At 34.0% G+C, this 16964-nt stretch overlaps 2 protein-coding genes, 2 long non-coding RNA genes and 1 other non-coding gene across 12 annotated transcripts; 2 read left to right on the top strand and 3 right to left on the bottom strand.

Moving 5' to 3' along the window:
- Positions 1-38: 38 nt before the first annotated feature.
- LOC103859906 (monothiol glutaredoxin-S10) lies at positions 39-6786 on the bottom strand. The gene is made up of 3 exons (XM_033288362.1): positions 6043-6786; positions 5895-5901; positions 39-2876 (listed from the first exon to the last, which is right to left on the bottom strand). The coding sequence occupies exon 3, from the start codon at positions 522-524 to the stop codon at positions 216-218; it is 309 nt and encodes a 102-aa protein (XP_033144253.1). The 5' UTR covers positions 525-2876; positions 5895-5901; positions 6043-6786; the 3' UTR covers positions 39-215.
- Positions 2870-5057, top strand: LOC103859907. Of its 4 annotated transcripts, none has more exons than XR_631315.3 (4): positions 2870-3701; positions 3789-3872; positions 3957-4721; positions 4826-5057. It is a non-coding gene; the product is annotated as an uncharacterized LOC103859907 (long non-coding RNA). The 4 variants fall into 4 exon arrangements; XR_631317.3 differs by having other exon boundaries at positions 2870-3553; positions 3657-3701; positions 3957-5012; XR_631312.3 differs by having other exon boundaries at positions 3957-5012.
- Positions 6787-9036: 2250 nt separating the features above from the next.
- On the bottom strand, positions 9037-10169 carry LOC117132887. The gene is made up of 2 exons (XR_004456612.1): positions 9959-10169; positions 9037-9851 (listed from the first exon to the last, which is right to left on the bottom strand). It is a non-coding gene; the product is annotated as an uncharacterized LOC117132887 (long non-coding RNA).
- A 937-nt stretch (positions 10170-11106) lies between these two features.
- Positions 11107-16540, top strand: LOC103859908 (heavy metal-associated isoprenylated plant protein 19). Of its 5 annotated transcripts, XM_033288360.1 has the most exons (5): positions 11107-12108; positions 12228-12419; positions 12585-15807; positions 15917-15998; positions 16111-16540. In XM_033288360.1, the coding sequence occupies exons 3-5, from the start codon at positions 15775-15777 to the stop codon at positions 16407-16409; spliced, it is 414 nt and encodes a 137-aa protein (XP_033144251.1). In that variant the 5' UTR covers positions 11107-12108; positions 12228-12419; positions 12585-15774; the 3' UTR covers positions 16410-16540. The 5 variants fall into 5 exon arrangements, with proteins under 5 accessions (XP_033144251.1, XP_033144248.1, XP_033144249.1 ...); XM_033288357.1 differs by having other exon boundaries at positions 11107-12419; XM_033288358.1 differs by having other exon boundaries at positions 11107-12143; positions 12228-15807.
- On the bottom strand, positions 15141-15212 carry TRNAP-AGG. Its single transcript has one exon. It is a non-coding gene; the product is annotated as a tRNA-Pro (tRNA).
- Positions 16541-16964: the final 424 nt, after the last annotated feature.

Below are 16964 nucleotides of genomic sequence, written 5' to 3' on the forward strand. Positions count from 1 at the left end.
AAAGAGATTAAATTCTTAGAAGTTTAAGTAGATATTACTGTCCAAACGGGTAATAGTCAATCATTAAATCAACTTCCACAAAGAGAAATATAATTCTCAATACAAAGTAGTTCTTCACATACGCTTTTAATAAGACGTACATAAAGTGAAGACATTTTCAAAGGTCAGAGAAAAAGATCACAATGTAAATCACTCAAGAATACATCCATTAAGTACTATAGCCACAAAGCACCAGCTTCTTTGAGCAACCTTTTCAATGAGCCATTGAGATGAAGAGTCATGACGGTATTGGCCGTTCCTACAAATTTCCCTCCGACAAAAACTGCCGGAACAGTAGGGCTGCAACCTAAACGAGCCAAGGCCCACTCGATATCTTTACCGTACATGTTCTGATCGATCTCTACAATTGCTGGGCTCACTCCTTGCTCGTAAAAAAGACGTTTGATTGCATGAGACATACAACAAGTACTCTTGCTGAATATCACCACTGCTCTTTGTGACGCCAATGTTGCTACCACATCCATATGTATAGTAATACTCTTTTACTATGTATATTTCTTTTTCTTTATATTGCTTGGAGATTAGTGTTGATGTGTTTGTTTTGGAGAAGTGAGTCTTGGAACTCTATATATACACATACATGTAATCTTTTGTGAACATATAGAGGTACCTTTGATTAATGATGGGGCAAAACTAAAAAGGAGAATAATAATTCTGGGAAGTTGGATTGTGGATAAGAGAACCAGATGATTTGATGCTCAAGATCGTTGACATATGTGAGGTATAGAGATTGATATGCATATAGCTAGTGTAAGTTGTGACCATGATGATGTATGAAGAGAAAAAATCCAGTCTTTGGGGATCAATATTACGTGTTAAGAGAATGTCAACTTTGTATTATATTCCCATCGGTCATCACTTTCTTCCCGCAGGGGGATTTACGTCTATACTGTGTCTATGAACTTTCTGCAAACTCGCATGTAATACATCGGTAAAGAAAACCCCAAATTCAAAGTAGATTAATATAATAGAGTTTGCGTTCACCCTCCATGCACCGGATATCAGTTATGTCAATCTTTTGTAGTTGCATTCTGGCTTTACTTATCCACGAAGATTTTATGCTCGAAAAGATTAAATAATAATTAACTCAACTTTAATAAAGCAGTTCATACTCTTAACAATAATATGATGGGTCACAAAAATTCGTTGTGGCTCTTGAGATTTCAATGGAGCCAAATCAATAAGAAGGATCCGTACTGCAATGTAAGTGGCGACATGACATGACTGTTGTACTTAAGGCATAACCACGTCTTCTACAAATTCCTCAAGTAGGTAGGAACTATTGGTTTAGTATGCCACAACCACTCTCGGTAAATAATTAGATTGGAATTCATCATCTTCATTTGATTTTGACCGCAACCATTGATAAATTAACTTTTCAATCGAAATTCCGTTTTATTGCAATAAAACAAGTTATGCTGACAATAGATTAGCATCAATCAAAAGATTTATCTGAAAATTGGGCAACGTAATTAACACGTGTGGTCAATAGCAACATTCTATTTTAGCGACGGAAAAATAATGTTACAAGTGATATATCATCATGCTTAGTAATTAATTACAAATTTATTTAGCTCCATATGCATGCAAATTTAAGTTTTATTTTAGTTATCTGAAACGAATTTTTAAGTTTCTGTCTAGTAAAGATCATTTAAAAGATATTAGTCGTAGCTTTTTTGTCAAAACATTAACGTAGCAATTTTCTTTAGACAAACACTCTTAAATAAATAACTATAAATTTTACGGTAAACAATTTAAATATGTTTTGATGATGGTTACTTTTTACTTGTTGTACATGTACTACTATATTATTTCTTAGGATTCGAAGTACTACACGTTCTCACTTTAATTCGAGCGGAACTCGTAAGCTGAATCGGATACTGATTTGGATGCATGTAATCTATTGATGATTAATAAGCTCAAAAGACTATAATTCATTTTCTCATCTTTACTTTGAATCGAAACTAAAGCTGATGCAATCACTAAATCGAATGTAACCGAAACCGTTGTTGATTATTAATATTCTAAGAGGATCACTTTAGTTTTTTTTTTTTTTTTTGAGAACTAAGGATCAGTTTAGTTAATGGCAAAATAAAACTAGTGGACGATTTTTGGGACCTCCTCAAGCATATATCTCGTCATACACATGCATAATGCATCTCTATAATATATTCCTCTTTTCTTTACACGCCATTTTTCTTTTCCTAAAATTTTACATATATTATTTTTAGCAAAAAAAGAAGAAGATTTTATATATGTTCCTTCAAATATAGGAAGGAGCGAGCTTACTTCAGTGTTCACGTACTCGAAAATTCTATAATTCTCTTCTATCATATAATTTTGAATAAAATTATAATTTTAGAGTTGGCATTTTCCTATCTGAAATTCACTTGTGTGGATTTTCTGGGACCAATTAATATTTTAGACTTAATTAAAAGTTAACCACAACACAGTATTCCTCTTGTTCTAATTTTATCATTTTAAGTCTTGAAACAATTTTTTCTTTGTCCTCTTTCTTTTGATTATATAATTTAGTTTCTATCACTCTATTCCAATATTGGTCGCCATAGCTGAAAGAAATTTTTTAAAATTGAAGCTGATAAAGAATTATTTGCGGTCTAACATATTACAAAAAGGTTAAATAAGTTGGCTATAATGTTAATAGAGATAAAAGACTTAACTATATGAGTTTAACAAATAATTTGCAGGAAAAAAATGCAATGAGATCTATATTACAAAAATAATTGTCCTAAATAAATAGTTTTTATAAACAGTTTATGGAATTTGATTTTTATGGAAATTAAAGTTTTTTACATCTTATACAATAAAGTTGCCTTGTCTCTCTCCTCCTGCGTCCACGTCATCAGGGAGATAGGGGCTTTCCTCGCCACGTGTCGTTGCGCTGATTGGTTTGTGTAAGTCACGCGTTTTGGTTTCGTTGGGTTTTCTATAATCTTCATCGTCGAACCAGAGTAATGGAAGCAGTACGATTTTTGCTCTAGCCATAAACTGAGCATTTAATCTCAGTTAATTCTTCCCCCACGACTTCTCATTTCACTAGATCCTTCGATCTCTTCAGATTTTTCATGGATTGGATCCTATAATTAGGCGTTCCTTGCTTCGCGAAAGAAAGCTCAGTGGGCGATGAAGTGGATCGACGGATCTCAGACCTTCGCGGAGAGGAGCATCGCCTTCGCCTGCGCATAAGGGATCTTCTTCTCCGGTAGCTTCTGCTCGATCTTCTGGCTCAAGAAACGAGGGCTTATGCCTGGTTTGACCTTCTCCAACGAGTTGATCTCTCGAGACGATGGCTTTGCACTGCGTGAAGTCGATCGTCTGGTTTCGCCTGCCTGATCTACACCCTCTTGAGGACGAATCTCATGGACGAATCTCTCTTCAGGGTAAAACAAACTTCTTCGAGAAGAGAGTTCGTGATTACCAGAAGGCTTGTGTTATGTCGAGCGTTAATGGAGGCGGCGCGTTTGATAATCATGTGCTCTCTCTCAACAAAGACTTTTAGATTTGATATTTTTTTTAGACTAATGGATGCACAAGATCAAAACCCATGAAATTTAGTTAATTATGTATTGCCACAGCTCTCCAACTCTACTCACTTTGCAATTTATCATCAATATTAACAGGTATGTGTCATAAGAAGACGCTTCTCAGTATGTTTTGGTTGTTGTTTTGCATAAGAACATAATCTTATGATGATGAAAATTTTATAGCCTCTGGCGACATGTATGCACAACTTTTAGCAAAGGAAGATGGCTATTAATCTGTAAATAACAGAATCGTGGCTACAATATCAGGTATCTTTCTTTGTCCTAATAGATAGATCATTGGCCGAGAGGTGTTGTTGAGACCATTAAAATTGGAACATGCCTAAAATGCAGTTGCTTCCATTAACAACTCGCCCTCACTTGATTCTTAGCGGCATCAGAGTCTCTACCACTTGTCTCCAGACCTCATTCTTCTCTTATTATTTTCAATAACAGAGGTTTGTTGTTTGATCTCTATTTCAAAAGGTCTTCTTGAAACCATATCAATCCATCTGTGGGCCAACGTTGAGAAATTTGACAGTCTGCATAAGCCTAATACAAATACAGTCGGCATTGCATTGTAAGTTAACAACTCCATATCTGGGCCAACATTGAGAGTTTTTACTGTCTGCGTAGGTCAACAGTCAACACTAATAGATTCTCTCTATCATATGGTTGAGAGATATAAATGAGAATTAGGTCAACAAGCCTAAGAAGCAAATTTGTTTCTGAGTTTATCTTAGTCGTTTCGTATAACCTTCACATAGTTGTGCCTTTCCTCCACTTTCCGGCGATGAATGATTGGGTGTCAATGGTGGAATTCACTTAAAGCTACTCATCACTTCCTCAACCTTTCAGCTTTCCTGCGTTTTTTGACCCGTTTATTTTATTATATATACGAACAGATGTGAGGACCCCGAAGATTTGGTCGTCTCGCAATCAATCTTTTCTTACAAACTATCTGTAAAAGCAGGTACCATAATGACCAATTCTCAACTTCCTCTCTCTCAGTTGAAGGCTGGTCGTTCTAGGACGACGGCTGTCAGACGGCTTCTCTATTTTTGGGAAGCTCGGGATGTGAAGAAAGTAATAGAACTTATGGAGATTGATACAGTTCTGGTAGATGAGGAGGAGTTGCTTCTCCATTGTATTTGTCTTTTCTGTAACTGTTTTCAAAATTATTTTTGTTTGCTAACGCTTCATTGTTTCTAAATGGTTTGCAGTCTGATCCAGGGATCTAGCATACACCCCTTAAACGCATTCCACCACTTACTCAGAGAGGGGTCTGTATGAGCTCTGCATTTGATGTTACCAGGAATTAAATATTTGTATTGTACACTCCCATGGTTGACTTATACAATTTGTTCACCTTTTGCTAAATTAATTTTAAGTTTCTCTTTGTCCCGTGTTTTTAAAAGAATTTGTTAAGTTTTTAAATTCTTTCCACCAGCTTCACAGTTCAGCCCATTCTAAGTTTTGTACGTTACAATTAATTAACTAAGCACAACCAGAAGTCCTACAATGTTCACATTTGACTGAAAGACAACATTACTAGCCTCTTCATGTGCAACATCCAAACAGAAACAAACAAAATTTGTGAAGAGATAGAAGGTAAAGCGGACACAAGGGGGTGTGACTAATATTGTCTACAACGAGTATTCAACAACCTACAGCCTCAGTACGTAAGAACAAACTCTCATAAGTTCCTCCCACCTGCCAAATGCTTGGATGTACTAATGACTCAAAGTTTCTTTTAGGACATTGATTATTCCCCTCATGCTATCTATAAGTTTCAAACAATTTGTGGAGCCCAAAATGCAATAAAAATACAACCACCTGCAACATAGAATATTTGATAAATATTCACAAGTACAGGGAGAAACTCAGATCAAGTATAATCAAGCACCATATTTTCTCTCTTACTTGCGGCTGTAATTTACATTTTAATTGCATTGATTAGTGGCTTCGTACCAAAATAAGTTGTCCGGTTTGCAGAGAAAGTAATCTATGGTGCTTGCACGTCTTACAATAGTTTGTGGGTTCTAATTTCCAATAGCATTTTTGTTATCTTCTTTACTTTGGAATTTCTCTCTTTTTATTTAAAATCTGCTAAATTATTTGTCTTCATCTAATTATTTTCCTACTTAGCACTCTATCATCCAAAAAACAGCAACCAACACTTCATACGTAGAAATGTAAATTATATAAAAATTAAAACATCAACCATAGACAACTATTATTACAAAACACAATGACCTTCCAATAAATCTTCGCTACTTTACCTAGCTGTACTTTTTTACTAACACTCTTATACAAAATTGAATAGGCCAAAATATGAATACATCAACTTAACGTGGTTTACAAATTCAATCAGAAAATGCAATTCCAGCTTATTAGACAACACAATATACGAACCCGGCGCGTAGCGCCGGAAGACCACTAGTTGTTTTAATAAAATATGTACAAGGGCATACTTTTAAATTTTGCTTGGGACATTATAAAATATTAGACCGGCAATGCACAAAACCATGTAACGTCAAATTGTTCCACATAGTTGAGCAGTTATGCATATTAATTTGCATGTCCAGAAATTATTTCATTTATCTTGTTTGTCTAAAAGAAATACAATAAGGGGTATATATATTCCTGGATTCTGTATGTTGGAATAGGATGAAAGGAATATGATGACAGAATGAGAGTTGCGTGACCATATTCATGAATGGGCCATTTTGGATAAAGCGATCGATTCTCTAAGAGATAACAACAGATCACCACTTGTTACAGTCATCATTTTGCCGTCCCCAAATCCAAAAAATATTTCTTTTTTTTGCTAAAATTTGTTGCATTTTTTTTTTGGATTTTTGTTTAATCCGGTAGAAAACTGAACTTAACCAACAATCTCAGAACTGAATCTGGTTAAGTTCCCTACCATGTTGGGATTTATTAAACTTCATGTCCAACTCTAAATTCTCTAATTAATACGATATTGTCCATTTTGGGTTTAAAAGACTGGTCCGTATGGATTTACTTTTGGTTTTCATCCCAAAAGATCTCGTATTTATTAGAGTTGAACATCTTTTTATATATTAGACAAACTTCCAATATGGGATTTGAATTGACATCTCTCATTCTCCCCCTCAAATCAAGGACCACGCTCATCTTGTGTCCTTTTCTTTTAGCGAAACTAGATCATTTCTCCGCGCTACGCGCGGATAATATATTTAAATTTATTAGATTTATCATTTTTATTTGTATGTGAATTTTTGTATATTAAATTTTATATATTAATTTTTAAATTTGATTCTTTTTTATATTTTTAGTTTGAAGTAAGTATTTCTATTTTATGTAACACAATTACCTCATAAAATATGAAGAATCAAGTCCTAGATTTTAAAGTTATGTAAAAAATATATAATTATATATAGAACATAAATTATCTTAGTTTAAAAGATCGGAATCTCATCTCGAATAAATTCACGAAAAGGAAAAAAAATACTCCAATAACCTAATTAAAATATAAAACCCTCTTTTTTTTAAAAAAAAAAGCGTACTTAATAATATTTTGTTTACATGTAATAGGTTATTATATGAATACAATTTTCATTTATTTTTTAAATTAATTATTTTATTTCTATTTATTATATTTTCTCAATTAATTTTTAAAAGTATTTTAAAATTATGTGACTTATTCTATTTTTATAATATTTTGTCAGTTTCTCGTATTTTTTGTGTTTCACGCAGATTTTTTATTGTAAATTACATTCTTATTTTCAGAATTATTTTTATGCTATTGAATTATTTTTAAAAATAATCATACTCTTTACAATTAGGTTATTAGTTATTTTTAGAATGGTATTTTTTGTTTGAGATATTTTTCAATTGTGGCTAAAAAATATATGCTTTAAATTTTACTTTTAAGAGTAGTTAAATAATATGGTGTGCTGTATGTTTTGAGTTCGATGTATATTTTAATTGAATTTGTTTTTCTGTTGACGTATTTTTTGTGGAATTATTGTTATTTTCATCTTAAAACAAAAGAAATATATTGGTCCGAAAAATATTTTCATATTAGTATAGGTTGTCTTATTAACTTTTCATTATTTTGTTGTAAATAAAACATGATGAGAACTTTTGTAATTTGATTTATTAAAAGTTACCTGTTAAAGATAATTATGTGTGCAAAGCCAAATAAATTATAAAATTCTCTATTAACTTTTCCATACTATCACCTCTGTATACTTTATAACATTTAATTTATGCACTTACCTCTTTAAGTATTTAGAATGCACATTTGGTTAATTTACTATGATGTTTCCATTTATGAATAAAATTTGTGTTTAAAAAAAATATAATACTGTTATATCATCATTCACAATTTCCATATTGTAAAATATGTATATATCTCTGACAAAATAATTTTCTTGTACTTTATCTTGCCGCAGAGAACCATATAAAACTCTCTGAATTACACATCTGAATTGATCTTGGGTCTTAACACGGAGAGCAAAGCAAACCTGCAATTTCACAAAAAAGTGCAGATGTTCCCTTCATGACTTGGAACAAATTAGAAGCAGTAAGGTAGTACACATCATTTTGTTCTCAGATCAATCATATCACAAATGAATTATAGAAGATGTAAGCTTGGTTTTTGATCAGACAGTACAAATCATTTTGTCCTTTTCAAAAAAAAAAAAAATATATATATATATATATATATATCTTTTAAAATTTATAGAAGTAATTGATCTGAATGTATACTCAATTACTTCTATATTTGAGTTAATATATAAATTTAAATTTTTCGCTACGCTCAGGATGTAAGCTTCCTTAAATATTTGATTTGATTTTGTTTTAGTAGATTGGTTATATATTATGTTTGAACAATTATTTTGATGAATTATTTACTTGTATATGCTCTTTAAATATTATATATTTGTTGTTAATATATAAATTTAAACTTTCCGCTACGCTTTGGATATAAGCTTCCTCAAATATTTGAGTTGACTTTGTTTTAAATTGGTTATATATTATGTTTGAGCAATTATTTTTATGAATTATTTACTTATATATGCTCTATAATATTGAGAATCAAATATGTTGACTAATTTGTATAATACCATGCATAGTTATGATTCTTTGAAGAAAACAGTATTTTTTTATTAAGAGAGTAATTAATTTATTTTATATGCTCTTTTTTATTTCATATCGAATTAGTGTGTATTGCTGTAACTTTTCAGCTATATACTTTAATCTCCATTATTACATCTCTTGCTTAATTATAATATATAAAAAAACTACATCTGTTTATTGTAATATATTGTTTTTTTATTGTAGCTATATAATTTTAACTGCCACAAATATGCTTTTTAGTATTTGTTAACCATATTTTTGGGTTTGTATTGTTAACCAAATACTAAACAAACTACATCTGTTCTGGTTAACAAAAAAGTTTTATATCAACATAAATACTAAAATTACCATGTGTACCAATTGTACTTGAACAAACGAAACCAGAACTGATTAATTAAGAAGTTGAAAGACAATGACTTATTCAGTAAATTGTAAATACTTGGGAACTGGAAATGGAATTGGGAAACTTTTGGCCAGCTTCATTGTCTCCATAGTTGGAGTGATCAGGATCTTTTATAGTTTCTTAAGATCTGGACCTTGTCTCCATAGTTGGAGTGATCAAGATCCTTTATAGTTTCTTCGTGTTGACCAGCGGAACAGTTTGCGGAGGAATCGGTTTGGACACTTCTGAACAGCCTTCGATGGTTGCAGCAGCATCACACCTGTTGGTGTTATCTGGACCAATGTTGTTTACAATTGGGTTTGAGTCCAGAGAGAGATTAGCAGCCCCTCATCATATGGATGGTCCTCACCACCCTACCAACAAAGCTTGTTTGAGTCTAGTATTAGGAGATGTAAAAACAAAACTCAAAGCAAACAAACTAAACCATTGATTATATATATGATATCATCTCATTCATAGATTAATGTTTATAGATTAAAGAAACACTATCCTGCACATCTCGTCTCGAAAATAAACTAAGATTCTCATGTCATCCAGACAGTGATTCATCCTAGATTCAGAGTGTTTTATTATGCACTGATAGTCCATCAGTGTTTCTTCTCTTGCAGACCATTGTACTTCCAGATCAAGAAACTCAGACAAAACAATTCCTTCTACTACGGGTGCCTTAACTCCTATGCTTGATCCATTCGTTTCCTTTATGGCTCTACCTTCTCCTGCATATAAAATCGTTTCATAAATTCTCCTGCTTTACAATAGCAAACAGAATGGGAGTATTTATCAGCAAAAACATTGCATGAATGATGAGATTTGATGTTTTCACCTATCCATCTAAATTAAGAGAGCTGAGAAACCGTTTGTAGAGGGAAGTGGATAAAAGCTTGACTGGATCAGGAGGACTATAGCTGATCTGTTGTTGCTTGCCCCTGAAAACGCAGAAGACTCGATCTCTCGCAGAAGCATTTCTTTACAGTTCTGGCAACAGAGGTAAGGAGCAGAAGCATAATTAAGTTGATTGAAATGCACTCCTAAACCATCACGCCTTGATAGACCAGATGTGGTGAAGTGAATATCGAACGTCACGGCAACGACTCTGTCTTCACGCAATGATGGCAGGTGAGAGACGGTGGATTGATTTTAGATCGGATGAAGAGATCGTGATTGATGCCCATCGTGCAATCGATCAAAGGTACCACCCAAAACAATAGCACCGAACAAATCCACCGTGGTAATCTTCGAAGCTTCCACTCCTCGCACCTCGTCTTCCCCATGACCTCGCGGCGACGGCCTCTCAGGACTCTACCGAGATCGATGTGACCAGTAATGTTCATTTGCGGTTGGTTGTAGTAAACTCAAGATGTTTCCTTCGTTTATCTGCATAACCCTGTTTTGTTTTCTTGTCTCTGTTCTGACAGAGGAATTATGAAGCTCAAAGGGTATTAAAGGATAACATGGGAAATAAGGAGATGTAGATCTCTTTGTAACTTATCGTGATTCTCCTTCTCTTGTTTCTTTTTTTTTTATCTGAAACGCCTATAACCGATTTCTCATGTGTTCGCCAACTTACAACTACGAAAAACAAAATTCCAATTTCCAGAATCATAAATCCAGAAATAGGATTTCTAAGAGAATCACACAAAAGTCGACTACATAATAAGAGTTCACATGCCTAAAGTTTTTTAAAAAAGTGACTTTTGGGTATGGTAAAAGTTTTGTAGAGAAGGAGAGAAGAAAGGAAGAGGAATCAATGAGCTGACTCTTGAATAGAAAATCAAAAGTTGAGAATAGGTTTTGCAGAGAAACTGAGAAGAAAGAGAAAGGAATCGATTTTGCCGAATGTTAATGTGTTGACCTAATGACATGTCATAAAACTTGTGTTTGATTGGTCAAATATATTAGCTTACGTGGACAGGCTAGAAACACTCCATATTCACCTTTTAGTATAGGATAGATTCCTTGGCACCTATCTGGTACCCAATCGCAAGGTTACTTTGAGTTGATTTGAGGATGTTCTTCCCACAACTGAACTTCGAGGATCTTCTGACTAATCTATGCCAATCCTCCCTTTCCACCTTGAAGGGTCTCATTCCTACTCGAAAAGTATTTTGGTCTTCTTGCAGATTTTCGTTAAACCGCTCTGGTATGGATTTATTAAATCCATGTCCAACTCTATATTGTTTGATTAATACGATATTGTCCACTTTGGGCCTAAGAAACTTGTCCGCATAGATTTACTTTGGTTTTCATCCCAAAAGGCCTCATCCTAATTAGAGTTGGACATCTCTTTATATATTAGACATTCTTTGTCTAAACTTCCAATGTGGAACTTGAATTGACATCTCTCATACCAAACAAAAATTGAGACAAAACTTTGGAACCAAAAGAAACCGGATTATACACAGGAGGGCCGCATGTGGTTACCACCGTAAGAAGCTTGGAAGCACATGACCGCTTCTAAAGGAGAGACAGAACATAAACCATCTGTCTCCAGCATCTTATAATAGAAAACCCGATGCAAAGGAGAAGAACCTCTGCTAAAACTAAACAAAAAAACCTTCATTAAAAGCTTCTGCGAAACCGAATCGAACGAAATCAAATAGTGTTGGACTACCAAAAGAGGGCTACTTACTCCATGAAAGCAAATAAAGAGAGAGGTAGAAGAGAACCCTCAAATAGATGCACCGCCGGGAGAGAGCCAACGGAGCCAGATCCACTGTCCTCGAGTAGCTCCAGATTCGATAGATGCCCAGAGAGAAGCACACCGTGAGCTCACGCTTCACTCTGCCACACCCACGCCTTCAGTACCACCAAAGCTCTGCCTCATACCAAATTACATATCTCAGAGCAGACCAAAAGACAAAGGAGAGAAGTGAGAGATCATCACCAGAACTACTCTTCCGAGCACCACAATTTCCAGGGGCAAAGCTAGACAATTTATCTTGTGGGTGCACTGTCATTAATAAAACATAAAAGGTGGAAAAGAAGAAATCAAACCCGGATTACTATGGGTGCACAACCTCACTTTTTCATCTGAACCAACAGATTTTTTATCTTTTGTTTAGCGAAATTTAAACTATATATAATAATGACAGGTATCCATAGTGTGTAGCATGGTTTCGCCCCTGACAACTAGTCACCTAGATCTCAAGCCTCGTGCATGCAGCACCGCCAAATAATCGAGAAACCATCACAACGCGTAAAAGACCTTGTCCGAAGATAAAAATCGTTAGGAGCAAAATAGATAGAGGTGAAGTGCTTTTCATGTCGCCGTAGCCACCAAAAAGGTGAGAATGTTTTTCTCTCTCCACTCATTTTATTTTTGATTTCGTAAAGATTTAAAATTTAAGAAGAACAATTATAAAGATGGATGTTAAACAGAAAAATAGATAGTATAGTTTAGATAATATTGTTCTCGAGAAACATTGGTTGAATAATGATACTTTATTTAGGTACTTCTGATGGAAATATATTTAAAAGTTTGGGCATTCGCTTGATATACAACTTGCACCTCATCTGAGATAACATATTGAAACTGTGCAGCCAGTTTGTCAAGGTTTTCTTGCTTGATACCCATTTCCCCTCTTTATTCCATGTACCATTCGTTTACGTAGTCACTTGTCACTAAACTTTAACGTTTCCTATGAATAGTCTTTTGTACGTGCCATTATCCTAGTATCACATTTTTAGTCTTCATAATACAAAAATCGAAGTTTAGTTTACAAAAAAAAAAATACTAAAATCGAAGTGTCTATAGATTTTGAGTAGAGACTATGTCAATTAATTACCCTAAATTTGCGGAGTTTGGGACATTGTTTCACTCCAAAAAAAATAACTACTCTCCACTAACATGATTATTCGTTACATGCATGTCTTATAGCCTGTTGTTACATATATCATCGTCTTTGAATGGATTTATCCACATACCAGACTACCATTCTCATGATCCTATTCCCTGATAAATAAATGTTCACAAAACGAAGTGAAAAACTTTTGTTTAGCAGCACATAAAGTGCGGAATTTGTCTTTACAAAAGTGATAAACTAGAATTTCGTCGCTTGGTGATAATCAGAAGCCTTACGTACAAAATAGGAAGGAACATGTTCTTAGTTAAAAAAAAGTCATTCAAATATAGAAATAACTAATATTATATAGAAGTTTATTCTAGATTATAAGAGGATTCTCTGGTCTGTTTTATTTTCACACGTGTGTACAAAAGTATAACCTTTGTCTTTCTTTCCATTCATTTATACACTAATTCATAATTATAGATATAAAATATGTACAATTTGTATTTGGATAGGTACCTTAAATCCGATTTTTTAAACTCAGTGTTCTAAAAATCGTTTATGCAGAAAATTGGCATAACAGAAATGATGTCTAGACAATTTTTAAGGAAAAATTGGTATAAACATTCAAAAATCGGTCTATATGTCTTTCTAATCAATAATATCCTATAAAGTGCTTAATTATTGCAATGTGTCTAGTGAGAAGTTCATAGAGAGTTTTTTGAGATTAGAAGAAAAAAAAAAGATATGATAGAGAGAAGACATAAGGTTCTAAAATAGAACATTAAAAACCCCACTGAACCCCCACCCCAAATAAGGCAAAAGTCTTCTCCTTGTTGTTTTATTTTTTAATTAAAAATATTAAGACAAAAATATTTAGGATTGGAGGTATACGTGATGAAAGAAATAACTGGAGAATGAATGATAGGTGTTTATTTGGGGGATGAAAAGCTAAATTGTCTTCCTACAAAAACTCTTTAAGGATCCTAAGGAATACAAAACAAACAAAAACAAAATTCTGAAAAACTCTCTGACGCTTAAATTAAAATCGTTGTAAATTTGTAATGAGAGTTAAATATTCAAAAAATGAGTAGAATTGAATGTGGAAATTCCTCTGTGGGTAAGAACTACTAACTCCGCTAGTTAGTGCTTTAACCATTATGAAGGTTTGTTGAAATATGAAAAGAGAGGAGTTGGAACTCTCTTTTCCCTCTCATTCCCGTTTTCATCTTTTTCATTTCTTTTTATTTATAGGGAAGAGCTGTGATTCGCACTCCAAGAGTTGATTTTACCCTCATGGTTTTCCTTTTACTCGTGCAACATAGGCTGCATGAGACTGTCTTTTTGTGTCAATCTTTCCTTAGAGATTAAACAATCTGTGAATGGGACCTCGTTTTGGCCACACATCAAATCCACACAAAATATGGTTCCGCGAGATAAAGTGTAGTTTGCTGTCCGTTCCTCCATAAAAGCTCCTGACGCGTAAGTGTTAGGCCACCTAAGTTAGAAACAAAAATATGGACCACAATTTTGAAAATTATATGTAATTAAGATGGTTAAGTTAGAAAAGAAAACAATGTATTGTTTGTGAATTTTGTTTTAATGAAGAATTTTCCTTCTGATTTAAAAGTTTAAAAAAAACTTTTAGTTTTGATGTTTAAAACTTTTAGTTTTGATGTAGTTCTACAATTGTAATGGCACATTTATTTTTAAAAGCTTTAGGCCTCCTAATTTGGGACAGTATGCGTAAGGAGAGAGGACTGGTTTATAACCGCGAGAAATGACATGATCATTTCCAAACTATTTCCAAATTATTTTCAAAAAAAATAAATAAGAATGATCATTTCCAAACGCCAAATAATAGTGAAGTGGATAAGTGGAGGAGATACTACTGTAGGAGGAGAAACAAATTTCTGTTTTGTCCAAAGCTAATGGAAGGTATATCATGTAGTCAGTATGGTGGTCCTAGGCTTGGTACCAGTCACTTGTTCATTGACGATAATAATATAGTTTATGCGAGCTTTCTTAAGATTTAACTTCACGTTCAGGAATCATATACGGATCCGACATGTGAACATAATGTATGTTGTATTTGTCAGTGTGAATTTTCCCTTCTATAAATAAAAAAACATCGATTTTTGGTGCCTGCTTGTTGAAGCATTATCGGCGTCGTGAGCGATAATGCAAACCATATCTGAAATAGTGGGTAATAAAAAAACAGGGGCATTCCGAGAATTGAACTCGGGACCTCTCGCACCCTAAGCGAGAATCATACCACTAGACCAAATGCCCTTTTTGATAGGTAGCTCATCTAATTTTAAATAGCATTCCGTACGTATGTTATATCTGACTATGTGACCTCCTAAAGTTTCAGGGAAGAAAAGTCTTTATCATTTCAAACACAAAAACACAATAACTAGTTTGGTAAAGACAGTTCATGGACAGTGATCGACTGGTACAGATTCTTAGCCTTTTCATACACTACCGAATGGGATAGTTACTCTAAAGCTGGAGTATGAGAGGTTGGTAGTACTGTTATCCAATAAGAGATTGCTATATATTTTTTTGTCAAACAAAGCTTTTTGTCTTGTCTCAGACTCTAATGCATGTCTCCTTCTGAATTGTGTACCTTGTCTCGGAGACTCGGACGCGGTTAACTATTCCATTCGGTTAAGTAATTATTTCATTCGCCAACTCCAAAGAAATAATAATACCAAACCAGATGAACCGGTAATAACTACTTTCCCAAATCTTAACCGCCGCTGCATCAAAATTCAAAAGTACATAGTGTTGACGCACGGACATCTCGTGTCTCTTCGACATAAATTATTGTCTGAACTTCTTCCATTCACCAATGACGAAAGAGAAGAAAAAGGATAATGTCAGAGTAAGTTCATAAACCTAATCACACCATCGTTTTTTACCCTTCCTCTGCTTGCAATTGAATTCTCTCACTAGATACTTCATTCTGTATTTTTTTTTCAATTTTCATGTAGTATATGGATGTCGAGTTCAACATATCGATGCATTGCAACGAATGCGAGAGAAAAATCGCCAGAGTTATCTCTAAATTCAAAGGTAATCACTTTCACGGTTTAAGATAGATTTCACAATATATCCATACGTTTCCAACTTTTGGATGATATATTAGTCAAAAAAAAGAAAAAACTTTTGGATGATCTATGAATAGGAGTTGAAACATTTACGACGGATATGAATGGTCACAAGGTTGTGGTCACGGGAAGGCTTGATCCTAAGAAGTTGTTGAAGAAACTCAAGAAGAAGACGGGCAAGAGAGTGAAGATTGTAGCGAAGGATGATAAAGATGACGAATCTAGTAAGTACGCCGTGGACGAAAACGTTCTCGTGATTGATATGGAACTGATCGGTTTAGGAGATGAGCCGGTCCTTGGGTATAATGATAGGGAGTTAGAGAAGTTTATGTGGTTTAGCGATGAGAATCCAAAATCCATATGTTGTATCTCTTAACGTAGTTGAAACTATAAATAATTACACACAAAAACATTCTTAGAATATGGAACGAATTGGTTTGGAGAAAGTGTAATAAGTTCTTTTCGTTAACTTCTTTGTTGGGATGTTACAAACCGGTTGAGTCAAAAGCCGGTCCAATTCATGGCTTCAAGACTATTACGTTAAAGTTTTGGCAGTGGGCATGCAGACTGGGGTTTTTCAGGTTTTTGAATTTTTGTATTCAGTCTCCTAGACTCATTCAGGTTTTATATATGTTTGGGTTGGGTTTAGTTGGTAATACTCCGGGTTCAGGTACGTTTTATGACTCTGCTTAAGACGATCTAAACTCGTTTCGGATTTGGTTAATGATACTTTGGACTAAAATAAACATGAATTGAGTTACTTACCCATTTCAAGTACTATTTCAGATCAAGTTTTCGCATTTTTACGGATACTCATTCACTTTGGACCAGATTGGGATAATACCTGAAATGTCCTACCTGACTTTTTGATAATTTTTGCAGTTCAGATCAGGTAAAGACTAGGGTTTTTTGGTTCTGGTTTGGTTCAGAC

This window comes from Brassica rapa, chromosome A03 (genome assembly GCF_000309985.2).
Source record: "Brassica rapa cultivar Chiifu-401-42 chromosome A03, CAAS_Brap_v3.01, whole genome shotgun sequence".
Lineage (NCBI taxonomy): Eukaryota > Viridiplantae > Streptophyta > Magnoliopsida > Brassicales > Brassicaceae > Brassica > Brassica rapa.

Excerpts from the sequence above, each read along its gene's own strand:
- LOC103859906 (XM_033288362.1), bottom strand. The coding sequence starts at position 524 with ATGGATGTGGTAGCAACATTGGCGTCACAAAGAGCAGTGGTGATATTC.
- LOC103859908 (XM_033288356.1), top strand. The coding sequence starts at position 15,775 with ATGACGAAAGAGAAGAAAAAGGATAATGTCAGA. Across the intron at positions 15,808-15,916 it reads AGAAAAAGGATAATGTCAGA|TATATGGATGTCGAGTTCAA; the intron begins GTAAGTTCATAA and ends ATTTTCATGTAG. Across the intron at positions 15,999-16,110 it reads AGTTATCTCTAAATTCAAAG|GAGTTGAAACATTTACGACG; the intron begins GTAATCACTTTC and ends ATCTATGAATAG.